General features: G+C 42.8%; 1 protein-coding gene across 1 annotated transcript; it reads left to right on the top strand.

Moving 5' to 3' along the window:
* Positions 1 to 1,020: 1,020 nt before the first annotated feature.
* Positions 1,021 to 23,203, top strand: LOC130719621 (uncharacterized). Its single transcript, XM_057570239.1, has 3 exons — positions 1,021 to 1,452; positions 1,547 to 1,656; positions 23,194 to 23,203. The coding sequence occupies exons 1-3, from the start codon at positions 1,021 to 1,023 to the stop codon at positions 23,201 to 23,203; spliced, it is 552 nt and encodes a 183-aa protein (XP_057426222.1).
* The last annotated feature ends 127 nt before the right edge of the window (positions 23,204 to 23,330 follow it).

Genomic DNA, 23,330 nt, shown 5'->3' with positions numbered 1-23,330 from the left:
TTTACCTCCTATTGTTCTACTACATGGTTGGTCCACAAGGAGAAATTTGCCAAGGCATGGACAAATCATGTGATGCACTTTGGAACAACAACAAGTAACAGGTACAAAAATTATATGAGCTTAATTTATGCCTTGTTATATGTTTTTCATTTGATAGATTGTTTATAGAGGAGAGTAAATAAGATATCTATTTGTTGTTTGCAGGGCTGAGGGTGCACATGCCAGTTTGAAGAAGATGTTGCTGGATTGCAAGGGTGACCTGGCCACTTCCTGGGATGCGTCGCATAGTTTGACATGTAATCGACATACTGAAATATTAGCATCGTTTGAGCGCAGTATTCACAGAACTGATCACATTTTCATGTGCCCATTTTACACAAATATTAGAGGATTTGTGTCAAACAAATGCCTGCAACTCCTTGATGCTGAACATATAAGAATGAAGTCCTACGGCGGATGCGATTGCTTGTTGAGAGAGACTCATGGACTACCTTGCGGTTGTGAACTTGCAGGTCACCGATCAACCACTCTCTTGTCAATTAATTCTATTTGTTATTGAAAGTGGCACTTTTGTGAACTTGCAGGTTATGAGAGAATTCCATATGAGGCAATTCATCCATTATGGAAGAGACTGAGTTGGGAGCATGTACCTGAACCTGTTGCAGATACTATCAGCAACCATATTTGCGGCATGAACCATGGAGATATGCAACCAGAAGTTGAGGCATTGACACATTATTTCAGTTCTTTGGATACTGGAGGGCAGAGTATGGTAAGGAGGAAGCTTCAGCGATCTATTGTCCTGAAAGCAGTTCACTTTGTACTCCTGAGGTTCAGATAAGGTCCAAGCGCACTCTTAAGGCGAATGAAAGAAAACCACCCAAGGTTAAAGCAATAGGATCCTTGACTTGTGATCCTTCAGGTTTTGAACATGTTGATAGGGAGATCAAAGAGGCAAAGAAGGCTTCACAACCACCAAAGAAGAAGAAGCGTGTGAAGAAGTCTGATACAAGCTATTTCATGGGTAATTTTCCATCCTTTATCCACCCATATATACACACAGTTCAGAATGTTGAGGATAATGGTAACTATGGCTATAGAGCCATTGCTGCATTACTGGGACTAACATCAGGTGAGGAAAGTTGGTCATGGGTTAGGGCAGCGTTGAGAGAAGAACTTGAACGACACAGAGGGTTGTATGATGAAATGTGGTCCAGACATGTGGTTAATGCCTTACATTCCCGACTCACTCTTCCTCCTGGTCATCCGGCTACCGAGGATAAATGGATGCAACTGCCAGAGATGGGATACCTTGTAGCAACCAGGTTCCAAGTGGTTTTCATATCCATCTCCTCCAAGGGTTGTTGGTCATACCTTCCACTAAGAGGAGAAGGTCCACCGGATGTACATCATGTTATAGTTGTTGGTCATGTGATAAATCACTTTGTACAGGTATTTTTTGATTGAGTACACTAATATCCAATTGGTGAATTAATTTGTTGTATTTGCAAGTTATCTAATTTTATTGTTATTCTCCATAATGTAGCTCCATCTAACTCCTGGACATTCTATGCCGCCAATTGCTCTCCAGTGGGAACGGTATGTTGATCCTACATCAGTAAGCTGGTGCGTCCCATATGATGCACGTTTACGCAGGTTCACATCAGAATTCGAAGCTTGGCTTGTTACTTTTGGTGTTCCTCTTAGTCACCAAAGCTATGTAGACATCACCTCAGATTCACACCACACTTTGTGTAATATTCATTTGTAAACGCTCTGTAATATTAATCTGATGGGCCTTGCCCTTATGTTGTTCATTTGCTGCTTTTAATAATATTAATTTGATGGTCATTGTTATATTGATGGGCCTTATTATTTTGATGGACATTTTATATTAAACAGCAGTTGATTGAAACAGCATCAGGGATAATTAACATAGACAACCTGACATTTTCATCAGAGTCTTGTCATTTTCAACCACTCCATCATCAGAGTCCTGTCATTTTCAACCACTCCATCATCAGAGTCCTGTCATTTTCAACCACTCCATCATCAGAGTCTGGTCATTTTCATCCACTAAATGACGAACTTGAAACCTGACATTACTCTCTACCACTAACTTACCCCAACCACACTTGTACTATCCACCAAACACCATAAATCTTTTGACCATTCTGCTATAAATCTCTCTGGTTTCTCTATTCTTCTTCTTCATCCTTTTCTTCCTGTCTTGCAACGAAGATAAAAAAAACATACAATGGAACAGGACCTGAATGCATTCGTCCGCCCTTGCAAACGTCAAGGCAACACTTCTAGTAGCTCTCGTCCTCTCATTCCTGGCCAAGCTGGCGCCGGCCAGGCTGTCATGTATGCCCGTAGATCCAACACTAACACACTACTCATTCCGACCCAAGAAATTGTGAGGCGTGCGCTCGAAGGCAGATCAACTGAAACTGATCCTGATTTCAATTCAAATGCTTGGCTTTCAGCCCTGCAATTGGTGGAATCTGCCACTCCGCTGGGCACAATCACAACGAATGTTGAGAGAGTAGAGAGTGTTGTTGCTGTTATTAAATCATGCTATCCCAATGGTTTCGGAGATGCCAAAGTTACCCTCAAGGTATTTCCTCGCTTTTGTCCAGCTTCTTTAACCGTACATTTTTTGCCTCCTTTTCTCTCACGATTGCATCGATTTAGGACCCTACGGGCACCGTTGACGCTAGCATCCATCGCAAGGCCTTCACTGGCGGCGAATTTGGGAATGCCATAACTATTGGATCTGTTCTCGTTCTCCAAAAGGTCTATCATCTATTACCTAAACATTAATCTTGCTTCCTTTGAACAAGTACGCATGGTGGGTTTTAAATCTGCAATTTACTTGCAGGTTGCTGTGTTTGCACCGAGTAAATCTGTTCGTTATCTGAATATAACGTTGCCCAACGTAGTCAAAGTATTTCCACAGGATAACGGACCCCACGACTTCATCGATATCATTGAGGATTAATTTTGTTTTCGTGTTGCTTCTGAATAATTTCGTGTACCCTTTGAACTGCTTGCCATGGATTATTTATGTTACTTATCCTGCCTTTGATTATTTACGGTGTAGTTATACAGGTTTTTTTCAATATAAAAGTCTAAATATAATGAGTGGAAATAGAAAGCATGATTAATATAAAGAGAGTCATAATACAAAGAGTCACATGTCATAATATAAAAATACACAAAAAAATATACAAATATACAGTCAATCACTCGCCCCGACCCCTACCGAACCCCCTACGACCTCTAGGTCCACGGGCTTGTAAGATCAAGTTTTGATCTAGTAGTACAACTCTATGTTTTGATGATTACAAGTTAACCTTTTGATATGAACAATTGTGGTACTCTAACGTGTTTTTCTGAGTGTGCTATTTACAGGCTCTGACCTCAACTCAATCTCACACAAATCAGAAGCACTGTGTATAAAGGGTAACCCAAGCAACGCTTTCGCATTCACCATGTTCAGTATGAACAGTGGAAAAACTTCAGAAGTTCTGAAGCTATACAAACTCTGATGTGGACTCAGTCGCTAGAAGCTCTGAAGATCCAGAAGTTCTGATAACCAAGAAACACTGAAGGTTCAGATGTTCTGATGGTGTAGAAGACTCTGAAGATCCAGAAGCTGAATAGTGGAAACTCTGAAGTCCAGAAGCAAGAAACTCTGAAGGCCATGTTCTTCCCTCTGAGTTCAGAATCAGAAGATACAATGGTCAGAGGATCTGTGCTTTCCCTCTGACTCTGATCAACCGGCTTCACAAGTTCCAATATGAAGTATTCCCCTGATCAGAAGTCTCCTAGGTTAAAAGGTCAAGTCGCTATCCAAGTACAAAAGCAAGTGTACCTTCCTGACGACCTACCTAACGTTCTCAGCCACAGCAGAAGCTGGATTTTCCAGAACTGCCCTCCAACGGTAGCATTTCCCATGCAACGCTCAACCCTAATCCTTGGAGTATATATAGAGGCTGAAGATTGAAAGAAGCGGCTAGAAAGAAACACATATACGCGCAAGACATATTCAAAATATTCTAAGCTTTCTTTCATCTGAAATTCATTGTGTTTACTATTAGCTTTTTAGAAGCAAATCTCTTGTAAACAATTCTTTGATAAACAGTTTGTTTAGTTCCTTTAGGAGATCAAGGTTGATCGGATCCTAGAGAAGACTAAGAGAGTGAATCTTAGTGTGAGCTAAGTCAGTGTAATTGTTAGTCACTTGTAGGTTTCAAGTGCAGTTGTAACTCTTACCTGATTAGTGGATTGCCTTCATTCTAAGAAGGAAGAAATCACCTTAACGGGTGGACTGGAGTAGCTTGAGTGATTTATCAAGTGAACCAGGATAAAATCCTTGTGTGCTTTTCTATCTCTTATCTTTAGCACTTAAGTTCTCGAAAGATTTGTCAAAATCTTTAAGGTGGAAGTTTTGTTCTGAAAACGTTATTCAAACCCCCCCCTTTCTACCGTTTTTCATACCTTCAATTGGTATCAGAGCGCAAGTTCTGATTACCACACCTAACAGTGTTCAGTGATCCGGGCCGGTGTGAAAAACAATGGCTGCCACCACCAGTGAAACTCAAAGAGATGGTTACAACGCAAAGCCTCCTATGTTCGATGGTCAAAGGTTCGAATATTGGAAAGATAGACTGGAAAGTTTCTTTCTGGGTTTCGATGCAGATCTCTGGGATATTATTGTGGATGGCTATGAGCGTCCAGTTGATGCAGATGGCAAGAAGATCCCAAGGTCAGAGATGACTGCAGATCAAAAGAAGCTGTACTCACAACATCACAAAGCAAGAGCAATTCTTCTAAGTGCTATTTCCTATGAGGAGTACCAGAAGATTACAGATCGTGAGTTTGCTAAAGGCATTTTTGAATCTCTGAAGATGTCTCATGAAGGAAACAAGAAAGTCAAAGAATCAAAGGCATTGTCTTTGATCCAAAAGTATGAATCCTTCATCATGGAGCCAAATAAGTCCATTGAAGAAATGTTCTCCAGATTTCAATTGCTTGTAGCTGGCATACGACCTCTCAACAAGAGCTACACAACAAAAGATCATGTCATAAGGGTCATCAGGTGTCTTCCTGAAAGTTGGATGCCTTTGGTGACTTCAATAGAGCTCACGAGAGACGTTGAGAATATGAGTTTAGAAGAACTCATCAACATTTTGAAATGCCATGAGCTGAAACGCTCAGAGATGCAAGATCTGAGGAAAAAGTCCATAGCCTTGAAATCCAAATCTGAAAAGGCTAAGGTTGAGAAGTCAAAGGCTCTTCAAGCTGAAGAAGAAGAATCTGAAGAAGCATCAGAAGATTCTGATGAAGATGAGCTGACTCTGATCTCCAAGAGACTCAACCGCATCTGGAAGCACAGGCAGAGCAAGTTCAAAGGCTCTGGAAAGGCAAAAGGAAAGTATGAGTCCTCAGGCCAGAAGAAGTCTTCAATCAAGGAAGTCACATGTTTTGAGTGCAAAGAATCTGGGCACTACAAAAGTGATTGTCCAAAGTTGAAGAAAGACAAGAAGCCAAAGAAGCACTTCAAGACGAAGAAGAGTCTGATGGTGACATTTGATGAATCAGAGTCAGAGGATGTTGACTCTGATGGTGAAGTCCAAGGACTCATGGCTATTGTCAAAGACAAGGAAGCAGAGTCAAAGGAAGCTGTTGACTCTGACTCAGAATCAGAAGGAGATCCTAACTCAGACGATGAAAATGAGGTATTTGCTTCTTTCTCTACCTCTGAACTGAAACATGCTTTGTCTGATATCATGGATAAGTATAACTCTTTATTGTCTAAGCATAAAAAGTTGAAAAAGAACTTATCTGCTGTCTCCAAGACTCCTTCTGAACATGAGAAAATTATTTCTGATTTGAAAAATGAAAATCATGCTTTGGTAAATTCTAACTCTATGCTTAAGAACCAGATTGCTAAGTTAGAAGAAATTGTTGCCTGTGATGCCTCTGATTGTAGAAATGAATCTAAGTATGAAAAGTCTTTTCAAAGATTCCTAGCTAAAAGCGTGGATAGAAGCTTAATGGCTTCAATGATCTATGGCGTAAGCAGAAATGGAATGCATGGCATTGGCTATTCTAAACCAATTAGAAATGAGCCTTCTGTGTCTAAAGCTAAATCCTTGTATGAATGCTTTGTTCCCTCTGGTACCATATTGCCTGATCCTGTACCTGCTAAAATTGCTAAAAACCCTCTTAAAAAGGGATCTTTCTCTATGACTAAATATCATGCAAATATTCCTTTAAAATATTATGTTGAGACACCCAAGGTGATCAGAACCTCTGGGGTAACTAACAAAAGAGGACCCAGAAAGTGGGTACCTAAGGACAAGATTATCTATGTTGCAGATATCCTTGATAGCTCCACTGAAACACCAATCATGGTATCTGGACAGTGGATGCTCGCGTCACATGACGGGAGAAAAGCGTATGTTCCGAGAGCTGAAACTTAAGCCTGGAGGCGAAGTTGGCTTCGGAGGAAATGAAAAGGGTAAAATTGTTGGTACTGGTACTATTTGTGTAGATAGTAGTCCATGCATTGACAATGTTTTATTGGTAGACGGCTTAACACATAACTTATTGTCTATAAGTCAATTAGCTGACAAGGGTTATGATGTTATATTCAATCAAAAGTCCTGCCGGGCTGTAAGTCAGATCGATGGCTCTGTTCTGTTTAACAGCAAGAGGAAGAACAACATTTATAAGATCAGATTATCTGAGTTGGAGGCTCAGAATGTGAAGTGCCTTCTGTCTGTCGATGAAGAGCAGTGGGTATGGCATAGACGGTTAGGGCATGCCAGTATGAGAAAGATTTCTCAGCTGAGCAAGCTAAATCTTGTCAGGGGCTTACCCAATCTGAAGTTCGCTTCAGACGCTCTTTGTGAAGCATGTCAGAAAGGCAAATTCACAAAAGTCCCTTTCAAGGCAAAGAATGTTGTCTCAACCTCAAGGCCGTTGGAACTTCTGCATATAGACCTTTTTGGACCAGTGAAAACTGAGCCTATAGGTGGCAAGAGATATGGGATGGTTATCGTTGATGACTATAGCCGCTGGACATGGGTAAAGTTTCTAACCCACAAGGATGAGTCTCATGCTGTGTTCTCTACCTTCATTGCTCAAGTGCAAAACGAGAAGGCTTGTAGGATTGTGCGTGTCAGAAGTGACCATGGTGGAGAGTTTGAGAATGACAAGTTTGAGAGTCTGTTTGATTCCTATGGAATTGCACATGATTTCTCTTGTCCCAGAACTCCTCAACAAAATGGTGTTGTTGAGAGGAAGAACAGAACTCTTCAGGAGATGGCTAGAACCATGCTCCAAGAAACTGGCATGGCTAAGCACTTTTGGGCAGAGGCAGTAAATACAGCATGTTACATTCAGAACAGAATCTCTGTGAGACCAATTCTGAATAAGACTCCTTATGAATTGTGGAAGAACATAAAACCCAACATTTCTTATTTTCATCCTTTTGGCTGTGTTTGTTATGTTCTCAATACTAAGGATAGATTGCATAAATTTGATGCTAAGTCTTCTAAGTGTCTATTACTTGGTTATTCTGATAGATCTAAAGGTTTTAGATTTTATAATACCGATGCTAAGACTATTGAAGAATCTATTCATGTTAGATTTGATGATAAGCTTGACTCTGACCAGTCAAAGCTAGTTGAAAAGTTTGCAGATTTAAGCATTAATGTTTCTGACAAAGGCAAAGCTCCAGAGGAAGTTGAGCCAGAGGAAGATGAACCAGAGGAAGAAGCTGGTCCCTCTAACTCACAAACTCTGAAGAAGAGCAGAATCACTGCAGCTCACCCTAAGGAATTGATTCTGGGCAACAAAGATGAACCAGTCAGAACCAGATCTGCCTTCAGACCCTCTGAAGAGACCTTGCTGAGTCTGAAAGGATTGGTGTCCTTAATTGAACCCAAGTCCATAGATGAAGCTCTTCAGGACAAGGATTGGATTCTGGCCATGGAAGAAGAATTAAATCAATTCTCCAAGAACGATGTTTGGAGCTTAGTGAAGAAGCCTGAGAATGTCCATGTTATTGGAACGAAATTGTAAGGCCCAAGTTTTAACGCTTTGGATAAGTGAATAAAATAAAAGAGTTATTTGATTAAGATAAATTTGGGAAGGAAAGAGGTTCAGGAAAAGTCCAAGAATGTATCGAAAAACCGAAAGAGTTATAGCACAACTAACATACGCTTAATCCTAGGTCGAAGGTATTAGTGAATAGTTAATTTACGCTTTAGGACACGATGGAAACTAATTCCAAAAATCCTCAGAGAAATGTTAGAACTTCTCTTTTCCGTCCTTAAACAACCATTTCGATGCGAAATCCTGGAAAGTACGAACGTCAAATTCCAATTCTCGGAAGTTTGCCGAAACGGAATCCCTGATAGTTCGAAAAACCTAAGATCGACAGACGATGAAGACTTTTTCTATCCGGAAACTCAAATGAAGATTCCACCCGCGTTCTCCTACTTCTCTCATCATTCCTAATCTTTCTTCAGAAGGAAGTTTTCTCATCCGACGATCACTGCAAAAAGTAGTTTTTCGGGATAAACCGACTTACACCGACTTATGCCGATTTTGGATCTTTTGGTTTAATTCCAAGAATCCTGTTTTGAGTTCTGGAATTCTGTCGCCAGAACCTATCTTAGAATGCGCAGAGGAACGCGCAGGAAAAATCGGAATCGCAAAAAAATCATTTTTCCGTTTTTTTTAAAACCTATAAATAGCTTGAAAATTAGATTTTTTGCAAAAAAAAACCCATTTTCCCCACCCCCAAAACCGCGAGTTCCTAGAGAGAGAGAGAGATCCGGATCTTCGTCGTTTCTTGCCCGTTTGCTTCACCGATCGTCACTAATCGAAGACCTCGAGGTAGGTAATCTATACTCTCCTTCGAATCGTCGTTTCTGTCCATTTCTCCTGCGACTTTCTGAGTTCAAAATTTTGAGGTTTTTGAAAAACTGTTCAAATCAGCTGATTTCAGCGTCTAAACTTCTTCCCTGCATGCTCCTGAGCGTGTTCTGCGGATTAGATTTTGTCAAATGTCGACGAAATGCCGCCGGGATCAATTTCTACCCTAAATACCCATTTTTCGGCAAAGTCGCAACCTTTACGCTCTAATCTATCGACTTGGCTTAGTGCTAGTAGGATTTGTCGTCATAAACGTCGTTGTGGACGTCCCCATCCAATTTGTTTTTCAAAAATCCAATTTTGAAATTCTGAGCTAAAAATAATGACCAAACTGCCCCTATATCAGTTTTCGATCCGAAAATTTTTCCGAGCCTAGAACCGTCTTAGTTACGGCTTATGTTAACCTAGGAACCAAGTTTGATCGAAGAAAAATCGACCCTCCCAATTAAGGAAAGTGGCCGAGAGCTATATCAAGGGGGGAGGAGAATCCGATTTTTCGAAAACTTGTCTTAACGCGTTAGATTGTCGTACCAAGGAGGTAGTAGTGTACTGTGTAACCCTAGGACTCTTTGATTGCTGAGTTTCTGACTCTTGGTGTTGATTTCTGTGATTTTTGCTTAAGGTTCGTTTGAGGAGATTCCCAGAAATCAAGGAGAAGAGTTTGGAGAACATCTTGAGGAAGAAGCTGGAAGACCCACCGGTGAGGGCTACTCTCTGAATTACTAGATAATGCTTTAGGTGTCGACAAGTTCGACTTGATCTATGTGTTATGCACTTAATTGCTAAATGTCTGAATTGTTCTCTGAGGCTTCGGCCGACCTTGTTGAGTACTTGAGGCCATGATATTGTGTGCTAAATGATTCACATGCTATGTGCTACATGGTTAACTTAGGATGTGTTGGAATATGCTGTTTATGCTTTTGACCGAGCTGTTTTATTTATGCTATTCCACTTGTACCTGAGATTCTGAAAAGTGAGGTTTACGGGCAGGTCATGCCGAATTTTTATGAGATTTTGAGAGAGTTTTAAAAGGACGAACGGAGTTCGGACCTTGTCATGCTCCAATGGATCGAGACCTTCTCAGGGAATTACTTGGGTTTATGGGAACTTTGAAACTCATAGGGAATACGATAAGACTAAAAAGAGCTATTTTTATAAAGAAAATTCATAAGATATTAAACAACCTCTAAACCTTTAAGTAAGGATAACAATCTCGGATGCAAGCTTTGGATTGAAGTTTAGTTTTGGAAAACGAGAAGTGTCGTCGGATCCAAGTGTTGAGAAGATTTCGAGTTCTGGGTATGTTGATACTCATTCGCTCTGGGAGCAGTTTGTTTAGCCATCCAAGGGATGAGCCGAGAAGCTTCACGGAGGTGTGAGACCTTGTGAATGCGTGATACTCCACTGAGGCGTGAGACCTTGTGGAAAGCATGGATCTTCACTGAGGCGTGAGACCTCGTGAACAGCATGAAACTTCATTGAAGCGTGAGACTTCGTGCAAGTGTGTAAATTCACTGAGGCGTGAGACCTTGTGAAAGCATAAAACTTCACTGAAGCGTGAGACTTTGTGAATGTGTGAGACTCCACAGAAGCGAGAGACTTCGTGAGAGCATTGATGACTCGAAGAGTTGTCGTGAGTGGTTGCACTCTTTTGTTTATGATTAATTGTATTTTGTCGCAGAATCGACATTTACCTTAGGGTATTCTTTCAGAGACTTTAAGTTATCTAGAACACGTGGCGACGTGTCGGGTGAGGTCGGAGACGTTGTTTGGCTAATCACTTGCATTCATGCACTCATTTTGAGGTTAATACACGGCGTGATACCGGACCTCGGTGGATTCCAAAATGGTCATAAGACCCGGATTTCCATATTTAGGACACTACGGTGGTCCTCAGTAGCAGACGGAATGGCAGACCTACGGGTTCACTGCTGATCTGACTACTTTTGTGTGGTGTAAGAGACACGCGAGCAGGAAGGTACCCACCGTGGCTGGTGTTAGGGCCGCCTCGTTGATGTCCATCCTTCTTCCGGAATGCATTTTGTTACCCAGCATTGCATTTCATGCAACATACATGCTGACTTAGTTGCTGAGTGTGATTGGTAACTGTTTATCCTATTTTTGAGGCATGCTACTTGTTTTTATGGCTCTTTATATTCATTGTGATACATGCAACCCTAGGAAGCTATCCCAAAACTTATAAGCCTGAGGGGCGAGTATTTATTATCCTATAATTATATCTGGTTTTATTAATTATATAATTCTTTGGAGTTGACCCTCGCGTCTGCTGTGTGTGTTTGGGCGGACTACGCCATTTGTCAGATGAGTATGGGGGATTGGTTTACCATGGTCAGCCCGTCGGGGGGGACCAGGTACGAGATGCTTGATCAAGACGACCCAGGTGCATGGGTGGTCGATCCCGAGGGCCACCGTGCGACCTACACCGGTCGGATCATGGAGGACCGTGTCGACCGATTTGGACGCTTGACGGAGGGAGTGATGAGGAGGCACATAGTGAGCTTCAACCTGCCTCCAGGAGTACACTGTGGACCCGGCTTGGGAGTACCTCCACCGCCACCATCCCCTTCAGATGATGAGGACCCCTCTGAGGAGGTGCCAGTAGGTGGGGCTTCGACGGAGTCTAGTCCGTCTACTGCTGCTGCTGTCGTCGCGGATCTCGTTCCGGGCCCCGAGCCCGAGAGTCCAGTGCAGGAGCGCATTAGGGTGGACAGAGAGGGCAGTGTTGAGTACGTCGACCTAGTCGTCCTGGATGCAGATTCGGATGACGACCGCGCTAGCGTGTAGGATCGAGTGCTAGTGTGGGCTCCTCGGGTAGGGATAGTGTAGGAGTAGTGTCGATGCTCTGACCGTCATGTTTCCGTTTTTGGGGACAGGGTAGTTTTCCTACCTGTAGCTTTTGTGTGGTTTCCTATGGAGATCACAGAGAGCTGGTTGGATTTAGGGGGTCTTTTCTTAGGCCGCTGGGCCAACTTGCTCTCAGATTTTGTAGTTTAGTGTTGCGGACACAGTATCTTTATCTTGGATTGTACATATTGCCTTCGGGCGTTACTCTTTTTCTGTCACCCGTCACTGGAGGTTACTCGTGACGTGGTAGTGTTTAGCGAGGCATGTATATATAGTTGTATAGTAGTTCCTTTTATCTTTTGTTGGGGAGTTTTATTGCTTTCTGTCTTTAGTTATATTGTCGAAAAAAAATAATTCACGTTTTTCCGCTTAAAGTATTTTCTTTTGGTTACTAAAGTGACGCCACCGAAATCGGGGTGTTACAGAAATGGGTATTCAGAAACAAGCTAAATGAGAAAGGAGATGTAGTCAGAAACAAGGCAAGGCTAGTTGCTCAAGGCTACAGCCAGCAGGAAGGAATAGACTACACTGAAACATTTGCTCCGGTAGCAAGACTGGAGGCAATCAGACTGTTGATCTCCTTCTCAGTAAATCACAACATAGTTCTACATCAGATGGACGTAAAGAGTGCCTTCCTAAATGGTTATATCTCAGAGGAAGTCTATGTTCATCAACCCCCAGGTTTTGAAGATGAAAAGAAACCAGACCATGTGTTCAAATTGAAGAAATCACTCTACGGTCTGAAGCAAGCTCCCAGAGCATGGTATGAGAGACTTAGCTCATTCCTTCTGGAGAATGAGTTTGTAAGGGGTAAAGTAGATACAACTCTTTTTTGCAAGACTTATAAAGATGATATCTTAATTGTGCAAATTTATGTTGATGATATTATATTTGGTTCTGCTAATCAATCTCTATGCAAAGAATTTTCTGAGATGATGCAGGCTGAATTTGAGATGAGTATGATGGGAGAATTAAAGTACTTTCTGGGAATACAAGTTGATCAAACACCAGAAGGAACATATATCCATCAGAGCAAGTACACTAAAGAACTTCTGAAGAAGTTCAATATGCTGGAATCTACAGTGGCCAAGACTCCAATGCATCCTACATGCATTTTGGAGAAAGAAGATAAAAGTGGTAAAGTATGTCAGAAGCTCTATCGTGGAATGATAGGTTCACTTCTATACTTAACTGCATCTAGGCCAGACATATTATTTAGTGTTCACTTATGTGCTCGTTTCCAATCAGATCCAAGGGAAACCCACTTAACTGCTGTTAAGAGGATCCTAAGGTATCTGAAAGGCACCACTAACCTTGGCTTGATGTATAAGAAAACATCAGAGTATAAGCTTTCAGGTTATTGTGATGCTGATTATGCTGGAGATAGAACAGAGAGAAAAAGTACTTCTGGAAATTGTCAATTTCTGGGAAGCAATCTAGTCTCATGGGCAAGCAAGAGGCAATCAACCATTGCACTATCAACTGCAGAGGCAGAATATATCTCAGCAGCAATATGCAGCACTCAGATGCTCTGGATGAAACATCAGCTGGAGGATTATCAGATCCTTGAGAGCAATATCCCAATCTATTGTGATAACACTGCTGCAATCTCATTGAGTAAGAATCCTATCTTGCATTCAAGGGCAAAGCACATTGAGGTAAAGTATCACTTTATTAGAGATTATGTACAGAAGGGCGTACTTCTTCTGAAGTTTGTTGATACTGACCATCAATGGGCAGATATCTTTACAAAGCCCTTAGCAGAGGATAGATTTAATTTTATTCTGAAAAATCTAAACATGGACTTTTGTCCAGAGTGAAGATGGATCAGAACCTCTGACTATGATACTTCTTGATCAGAAGATGTCTAGTCCAGAAGGTAACTCAATCAGAGTGTGTGTGCCCACTGGTACTGACTCTGAAGCTGAGACAACAACACGTGTGTCAGAATTTCTGATGCATAATTCCTTGTGCCCGTGTGACAGTCTGTTATGATTGCGTGTAGATATGCTTATCTCCTGTGTGTGATTGTGTATTTTACTGTTACTATCTATCTTTAATTTTCAACCGTTGATCTTAAAGTGCTTTTTGAATCAACAACGGTTATTTGATAAAACCCACTATACACACACGTTCTCGTTCACTTCCGGTTTTCACTCTCGCACTCTCTGCTTTTCAAAACCGCCTCTTTCTTGATTTCTCTCTCGATCTCTCTTCATCCTTCAAACTTCATCTTCTACCTCAAACCTTCAACCTCTTCAAAATGGTGAGACAAACCAGAAGATCTACTGCAGATGCACCTCAGTTCCCTCACATGGTAGTTGGTTTGGCAACGGGTCAAAGGGGCTCTGAGAACCCGGCACAAGAACAAGTTCAAGCTCAAGAGCAGATTGTTCCAATTGCAGAACGGGGCTGTGCCGTTCACTGCGTATTTGCTCCTGAGGAACTCCAAGTCCTGGCAGAATGGAGATTCGACCTCGACAACCTGGCTGCAAATGGGTTTGATCTTCGTCCTGAAGTCCAAGCTCAAGGTTGGGGAAACTACTTCAACCGACTTCGAGGACCGGTGTATGAGAAGTTGGTCAAGGAATTCTGGAAGCACGCCGACTGCGATGATACTCAAGTGGTATCTCATATTCTTGGCAGGAAGATCATCATCACGGAGAAGTCATTCGTGAATCTGCTAGGTGCAGACACTGCTTATGGATTTCGATTCCAATTCACTGAGTCGAAGCTGAAACCCAGCACCAAAGACAAAACCAACCAGGCCCTGTACACCACTTTCAAACCGGGCAAGACAAGTTACAAGGTGATGGACCTTCACCCCAAACTCAGGATCTGGCACAAGATCCTGCTCAACTGCACCAATCAGAGACCGAAGGGCAGTTCCCCAGATTACATCAACTTCAACCAGAAGGCGATGCTGTTTTTCATTCAAGACAAGAGGAAGATCTGCCTTCCCTACTTCCTGTTCTCCTACTTGAAGGAGTGTATCCGGAAGTCTAGGACTACTGCCTCAATCAAGTCAGCAATCAAGTATATCCCCTTTGGGAGACTGCTGTCTGATCTCTTCATTGAGAGTGGCCTCATTCAAGACCTGATCAATGCTGGTTGCACAGAGGACTTGAGCACAATTGTCAGCGATGTCTTCACTGCCAACTCTCTGAAGAAGATGGGTTTGGTCCAGAAGAAGATTGCTCCTGCTCATGAAGACACATCTTCTGAGATCAGAGGAAGAAGGATGCCTCTGAATGACTACCCACTGTGGACTCAAGCAGACAATCCTGAAGCCATCAGATGCTATGTTGAAGACCTCAGGGCTCAAGGATTCGAGATTGATCTTGATGATTTCTTCAGCAGACTGACGCCAGCTCCAGAGTTTCCTTCTCCTCCCAAGAAGAAAGCTCAGAGGAAGATGGTTCTGGAAGAATCCTCTGAAGAATCTGATGTCCCTCTGGTCAAGAAGACAAAGAGAAAGCCTGATGATGGTAATGATAGTGATAGTGAGGATGGTCCTCCAAAGAAGAAGCAGAAGAAGGTCAGAATCGTGGTGAAGCCTACTCGGGTGGAACCAGCTGCTGCAGTGGTCAGAAGGACTGAACCTCCTGCCAGAGTGACTCGATCATCAGCACATTCAAGTAAGCCTGCACTTGCTTCTGATGATGATTTGAATTTATTTGATGCACTTCCTATTTCTGCCTTGCTTCAACACTCCTCAAATCCCCTCACTCCTATTCCCGAATCCCAACCAGCCGCACAAACCACCTCTCCACCACATTCCCCACGATCCTCCTTCTTTCAACCTTCTCCTACCGAAGCACCTCTCTGGAATTTGCTTCAGAACCCAACCTCTAGGTCAGAAGATCCAACCTCTCTCCTTACCATTCCGTACGACCCATTATCTTCTGAACCCATCATCCATGACCAACCAGAGCCCAACCAAACAGAACCACAACCCAGAACGTCTGATCACTCTGCTCCCAGAGCATCAGCACGTCCTGCTGCCAGAACCACGGATACAGACTCTTCAACAGCCTTTACACCTGTATCCTTCCCAATCAATGTTGTTGATTCTTCTCCCTCCAATAACTCTGAATCAATTAGAAAATTCATGGAGGTTAGAAAAGAGAAGGTGTCTGCCTTGGAAGAGTATTACCTTACCTGTCCAAGCCCTAGGAGATATCCTGGCCCTAGACCTGAACGTCTAGTTGACCCAGATGAACCTATCTTGGCCAATCCTATCCAAGAGGCAGACCCCTTAGTTCAACAAGCTCACCCTGTCCCTGACCAACAAGAGCCCATTCAACCAGACCCTGAACCCGAACAATCAGTGTCTAACCAATCCTCGGTTAGATCACCTCACCCTCTGGTTGAAACTTCAGACCCTCACCTTGGAACCTCTGAACCCAATGCTCCCATGATTAACATTGGTTCTCCACAAGGTGCCTCTGAAGCTCATAGCAGCAATCACCCAGCCTCTCCTGCACCCAACCTCTCCATAATTCCCTATACTCACCTTCAACCCACATCTCTCTCTGAGTGCATCAATATCTTCTATCATGAAGCCTCCTTGAGGCTCCGCAATGTGCACGGTCAGACTGATCTCAGTGAGAATGCTGAAAATGTGGCTGATGAGTGGAACAATCTGAGCACTTGGCTAGTGGCTCAAGTTCCGATTATGATGCAGCTCCTGCATGCAGAGGGCAGTCAGAGCATTGAGGCTGCAAAGCAAAGGTTTGCTAGAAGGGTGGCTCTTCATGAACTAGAACAGAGAAATAAGCTTCTTGAAGCTATTGAAGAAGCCAAGAGAAAGAAAGAACAAGCAGAAGAAGCTGCACGTCAAGCAGCAGCTCAAGCTGAACAAGCCAGACTTGAGGCAGAGCGACTTGAAGCTGAGGCTGAAGCTCTTAGATGCCAAGCACTTGCACCAGTTGTGTTTACTCCTGCTGCTTCTGCTTCCATTCCAGATCCTCAAGCTGCTCAGAATGTTCCTTCCAGTTCTACTCAGACAAGCTCATCCAGACTCGACATCATGGAACAACGTCTTGACACTCATGAATCCATGCTGATTGAGATGAAGCACATGATGATGGAACTTCTGCGACGCACTGACAAACCTTAGTTTTAGGATCTCTTCTTTTTCTTCTTTTTTCGTTACCTTTGTTTTCCTTTGTTAAACTCTGTTTCTTTTTATTTATTTATTCTCTTTTGTTCGTTTGTGATTATATATGCATAACTATATACTTATGTCACATATGTTTGCTAAACTCGTTTTATTCATAATTGTTTTGTGTTTACATCATATTTCTTTCCATCATATAATCTAGAATGGAGGATCTCTCCTCATTCTTCTGCACTCCTGGCGCTGCTCTGACCTATCCTTCTCCAGACGCTCCAGTACATGCTGGATGTTGCTGAGCCTGATCTTTAGCTCATCCCTCTCCAGAATCTCTTCTGAAGTCTTGAGCTTCTCTTCCAAACTCTCTTTCTCTTCCAGCAGCTTGAGTTCAAGCCGGCTGAGTTCTTGCACCTCCTCCACGAAGGCAAGAAATTCCTTCAGGTCTCTCTCCAACTCTGGACGCAGGTCCTCTTCCAGCAGTGTCCGTGTCAGCTCCGCGATGGTAGTTGCACCCTCTGGATGCCTGATGTTCAGGAACAAGTCCTCTTCAAAGGCCTTCTTCCTCAGCTCTTCTAGTGCTACGTTGTATGATGCCATTTTTTTTACTGAAAATTATTCGAGGTGTGAAGCTTACCTTTCTCTCCAACGCTTTTTATAGGCTTCACTTTCTCTCTGAAAGTTAATGCTCTTACAGTTTCTCGAGGTTAAGTTCTTGGTAACTGACCCTTCTATTTACTCACTTGACCGGTGGTAAACGTTCATCCCTTGCATTAACTCTTCTATTTATTTTCGCCTAACTCTGATTCTTACATCGTTTTCATTTTCTTTTAAACTTAGACCTTCTCTAAGGGGGAGTACCTTGTACTTCAAGCTAAGTTTTTCACACCCCAAGCTTTTTGCTTATGACAAAAAGGGGGAGTAAACCCAGTTTTTGATTTGTAAGATGTGTTAGTGTGACTTATTTTTCTTTTGGAGATTTTAAGAGTTCCACCTTCATGACCATAGATGTGTCACTGGGCAAATACAAGGAATACATTTCACTTCTTCTGAAGTGATTCTAAGTTGACTCTGATACCTAAGACTCTGATACCTTGTCCATGACTCTGATCACTTATGCGCTCTGATTATTCGTTTTTCATCTATGTCATAAGCTTTTCACTCTGAACTCTTATATTTTTTAGCTCAGAATCTAGACTTTACTAACGTTTTCATCACGTATTAGATTCAGGGGGAGCTAAGCTCAGAATCAAGCAGTGACTTGAATTCAGAATGAGCAAGATAAACTATTCACATCAGGATAAGTCTTATTCTATATCTCTAAACTCTGAGTGAATTCAGTTTAATGTTTAAGAATTGTTCATCAAAAATCTTAGTTTTGTCATCATCAAAAAGGGGGAGATTGTAAGATCAAGTTTTGATCTAGTAGTACAACTCTATGTTTTGATGATTACAAGTTAACCTTTTGATATGAACAATTGTGGTACTCTAACGTGTTTTTCTGAGTGTGCTATTTACAGGCTCTGACCTCAACTCAATCTCACACAAATCAGAAGCACTGTGTATAAAGGGTAACCCAAGCAACGCTTTCGCATTCACCATGTTCAGTATGAACAGTGGAAAAACTTCAGAAGTTCTGAAGCTATACAAACTCTGATGTGGACTCAGTCGCTAGAAGCTCTGAAGATCCAGAAGTTCTGATAACCAAGAAACACTGAAGGTTCAGATGTTCTGATGGTGTAGAAGACTCTGAAGATCCAGAAGCTGAATAGTGGAAACTCTGAAGTCCAGAAGCAAGAAACTCTGAAGGCCATGTTCTTCCCTCTGAGTTCAGAATCAGAAGATACAATGGTCAGAGGATCTGTGCTTTCCCTCTGACTCTGATCAACCGGCTTCACAAGTTCCAATATGAAGTATTCCCCTGATCAGAAGTCTCCTAGGTTAAAAGGTCAAGTCGCTATCCAAGTACAAAAGCAAGTGTACCTTCCTGACGACCTACCTAACGTTCTCAGCCACAGCAGAAGCTGGATTTTCCAGAACTGCCCTCCAACGGTAGCATTTCCCATGCAACGCTCAACCCTAATCCTTGGAGTATATATAGAGGCTGAAGATTGAAAGAAGCGGCTAGAAAGAAACACATATACGCGCAAGACATATTCAAAATATTCTAAGCTTTCTTTCATCTGAAATTCATTGTGTTTACTATTAGCTTTTTAGAAGCAAATCTCTTGTAAACAATTCTTTGATAAACAGTTTGTTTAGTTCCTTTAGGAGATCAAGGTTGATCGGATCCTAGAGAAGACTAAGAGAGTGAATCTTAGTGTGAGCTAAGTCAGTGTAATTGTTAGTCACTTGTAGGTTTCAAGTGCAGTTGTAACTCTTACCTGATTAGTGGATTGCCTTCATTCTAAGAAGGAAGAAATCACCTTAACGGGTGGACTGGAGTAGCTTGAGTGATTTATCAAGTGAACCAGGATAAAATCCTTGTGTGCTTTTCTATCTCTTATCTTTAGCACTTAAGTTCTCGAAAGATTTGTCAAAATCTTTAAGGTGGAAGTTTTGTTCTGAAAACGTTATTCAAACCCCCCCTTTCTACCGTTTTTCATACCTTCAGGGCTCTGTCTCCACGAGCACCCTCTGCAGGAGCACCCTCTCCACGGGCTCTGCCTCCACGGGCTCTGCCTCCTGCAGCTCCAGCTCCTCGGACAGCAGCAAAGGCTACTCCCTGGGTACCAATGAAGGCGCTGGATCTAATAAGATCCAGCGCCCTCTCAGTGAGGGATCGGGCATGCGTGCCCACTGCAAGAGCATCTGGCACCTCAAGTGACTGCTCCAACAAGTCCACGGCCCGACGCACAACCGTCTGCAAAAATAATGTACATACATGGTTAGGTACAAATAAAATATCATGAACAAAAAATCACAATTGAATGGAAAATAAAATTCAAATTACCACAGCACTGAACTCCTCCCTCCTATCATCAGGGATGATGAACCGATGAGACACACCGCTATACCACCTCATGTAATCCTCCACAGCCTCTCCCGAATAAGTAGCAGGGATCCCCTGAGGGCGCAAGTGCGGCACAAAGTCAGCATAGGCAGCATCTGCGGTCTCAGCAAGGGACCCAGTCGTCTGGATCTTCGAGGGGTGTCGAGGGACATCCTGTGTGTAGCCAAACTGGCGCAGAACCCTCTCTGGTAGATGTCGTCGAACAGCACAGCCAAATGGCGTACGGATGTAGCCAGAATACATGGCCCTCGGATCCCGTGGTCGATGAGCCCGATGGTCCTCAAATGGGGTCCATATAATGTCATCCACCGTCAGCTCATCGAGCATGACTCGCCTCTCATCGAGGCCTGCATGCCCGACCCGGGACGTAACCCACCGCCGCGCCCTAGGCTGGTCCTGCGAGTAGTCCGGATCCGCCCTCCGGATAATAACGCGGTCAGAAAGGTACTCGTAGGCCCATCCTAGCAGTAGCGAGCTGAAACCTCCCATCTGGGCCGTCCCCCTCCTGGACGCTCGATCAAGCTGGTCGTACAACGTAGCGAGCGCAATCGCGCCCCACGCGTACTCGGACACTCGACCAAGATCCTGCAACATCCCTATCCAGTACACGGTCGTGTGGTAGCCTCCGCTCTTGCTAGCAAAGAGCGTCGCGCCTAGCTGGTTCACCAGCCAAATCCGCGCAGCATCCTCGTATCGGTGATCTACAATGAAATGAATTGAGTTAACAGTTTATAACAATACAATAATAATAGATACAATTTAATCAAATAATAATTAATACATACCCTCCAACGCAGCATCATACAAGGTCTTCAAGACCCCAAAGCGAATAGTCTGGCTCCTGTTCGTATCAAACTCAGCATGATAACGAACAGCAGATCCTCCCATCAACTCAGCACAGAGCGCTGCACACTCGTCCCTCTCCCCCCTCCCAGGCGTATAGAACCTCGACCCCATGGGGAGATGGAGAAGAGCCGACACGTCGTCCAGGGTGATAGTCATCTCCCCGAACGGCATGTGGAAGCTACTAGTCTCCTTATGCCATCGCTCCACAAGGGCCAAAATGAAGCCTACATCTGTCTCCGGGTAGCTGCACCAGGGTAGCTGATGAAGACCCGTCTGCTCAATCAACTCTCGAACCCGCCTGTGACTGTCTGAATCACCATCACAAGCAAGGTTCCAAACCTTCCCCCCAGTTGTGGCCACCTTCAAGTGTCGACGGTCCGCATACCGCTCGTCTGTGCGTAGGAGTGCATGCCACGTCTAGGGAGCCTTGTGATCAGCATAATGCGTGAGAAGCGACAGCTCAACAGGCCCCCCCGGAAACGGCGGCAACCTCTGGATCAGGTCCTCCTCGCCACCCTGTGCCTCTGGCACGACATCAGCATCAACATCAGGAGGAGGAATACTATCCTCGTCAGATGACTCCTCGCCGGATGACTCCTCGCCGGATGACTCCTCGCCTGGTGACTCATGGCGAGATAACTCAACCATGGGAGACGGCGGAGTAGGAACTAGATCAGTAGGGTCAACTAGAGCCGAATACTCTACCATGGGCGACTGCATTGAATCAACTGGAGCTGAAGCCTCCACCGCCTGAGAGGTTGCAGCATGATCGCCGCGCCGGCTAGAAGCATGTAAGCGCCGGTGTCTATCCTCAGTAGCCCCCACATCCTCACTAGCTCGAGACCTCTTTCTGTTCTTCATTCTCACTATATATTCAGCGCAAACATTTTCTAAATAAATTCACTAAATAAATTATAGTCTCTCAATTACTAAATCTCTCAGTTAAATCTCTAAATAAATTCACTAAATAATTCACTATCTTAATTATCAATTTAAAAACATTTTCTAAATTAGTCAAGCTAATTAGATTTTTGCTTAAAGACTAAACAGACCCCAAATACGGAAATTTAAGTTCCATATCGAATACGGAAAATGATGTTCCATATCGAATACGGAAAATCATTTTCCGTATTGAACCAGAACCTCCATTAACGACATTGCTGAATCAGAACTCGCCCCAAAGCCAATTTATACCATTTCAGCCAACATAACCTCTACCTAAGCATCAATCGACTACCCTAGGGTTGAAAGATTCACATAATTTCAAGTTAAATGGTGAAAATCCAAACTTACTTACCTCTAGGTTTCAATGCAATGAATGGGGAGAATGGGTTTGATGAATAGCTTTGATGGAGATGATGGAACCCTTTCCAGATGATGATTCAAGCGAGGAATGCGTCGGAGATCGAAGATTGAAGAGCAAGGGGAGAATGGGTTTGAAATGGGTTTGGAGAGCGCTGAAATGGGTTTGAAAAAACCCCTGTCGTTTACATACGAATATAATACAGAACTTTATCTTCTGTATTGAATACGGAATTTAATTTTCCGTATTCTATTAAAGGGGGGCTTTTCAGTAATTTCCCCACTTTAAGTGGGGTGCGGAGCCCCATAGGGGGGGCCCCAAACCCAATTCCCGTAAAAAGGGGAAGATAAGTAACTGATGGGAAAAAAGATTGGAATTGATTTCCATCTATGACCTGATTCCTTTCTTTCTTTTAAATTCTTTTTCTAAACATATGGAAACCGTTTTTGTTTGGCCTGCGAAATTTTTTTTTTCTCTATTTCAGTATTTTGTTTTGTTTTCATTAGTTCTTTTTTTTTTTACTTGTATAGTTGTATTGCTTAGCTGCTGTATTATGTGAAGTTTGCCATGTATTATGTGAAGTTTGACAGTTTGATTTCTAATGAACCCGTATTGTATATGTATCTTTCTCTATTTCAGTTAAATTTTCAATTGTGAAGTCTTGTATAGTTGTATTGTGATATTTTGTTATGGTATTTTGATTTTTTTTTTATTATCAACCGAGTCAAACGGTTCAACCAGTGACCCAGTGGTTGAACCATTGACTCATTGACCCAGTGCCTCGACCGAGTCGATCACCGGTCTGAGTCTGATAACACTGGTCTCAATTAAGGAACAAATGGTTGTTGCTTTGCGTTATGTGAACAAGAAAAAACTTGTTGTGATAATCCTGGATAAAGTCAAGAATCGTGAGCGTCCACTTTCCGAACAAATTATTTCGACCCTATAATTGCCTGGGTTCACGAAATCTTTGTTGGGATAATACTTGACAATCAATCTGTTTCTTGGCACAAGAGAACAGATAAAGAAAGTAGAGATGTTCTGTTTTTCGTATTTCTGTTTCTTTATTCTGTTTCTGGTTTTTTTGTATAGAATTCCTTAGGCTGCAAGTAACCTTATATAAGAGGTTGTGTTTGCACGAATGATCACAACCGTTCGAAAATAAGTCACAATTTTTCAAATAATTTCAAACTAGGGTCACCAGCCAAGGGCTCCGCCCCTTGGACCCC

This window comes from Lotus japonicus, chromosome 5 (genome assembly GCF_012489685.1).
Source record: "Lotus japonicus ecotype B-129 chromosome 5, LjGifu_v1.2".
Taxonomy (NCBI): domain Eukaryota; kingdom Viridiplantae; phylum Streptophyta; class Magnoliopsida; order Fabales; family Fabaceae; genus Lotus; species Lotus japonicus.
The sequence above is the reverse complement of the archived record's forward strand: the minus strand, read 5'-3'. Positions and strand labels throughout refer to the sequence as shown.

What these genes read in the sequence shown, in the direction of transcription:
- LOC130719621 (XM_057570239.1), top strand. Translation starts at nt 1,021, where the DNA reads ATGGGTAATTTTCCATCCTTTATCCACCCATATATACACACAGTTCAG. An exon ending in TGATAAATCACTTTGTACAG is followed by an intron (nt 1,453 to 1,546) that starts GTATTTTTTGAT and finishes TCCATAATGTAG; the next exon opens with CTCCATCTAACTCCTGGACA.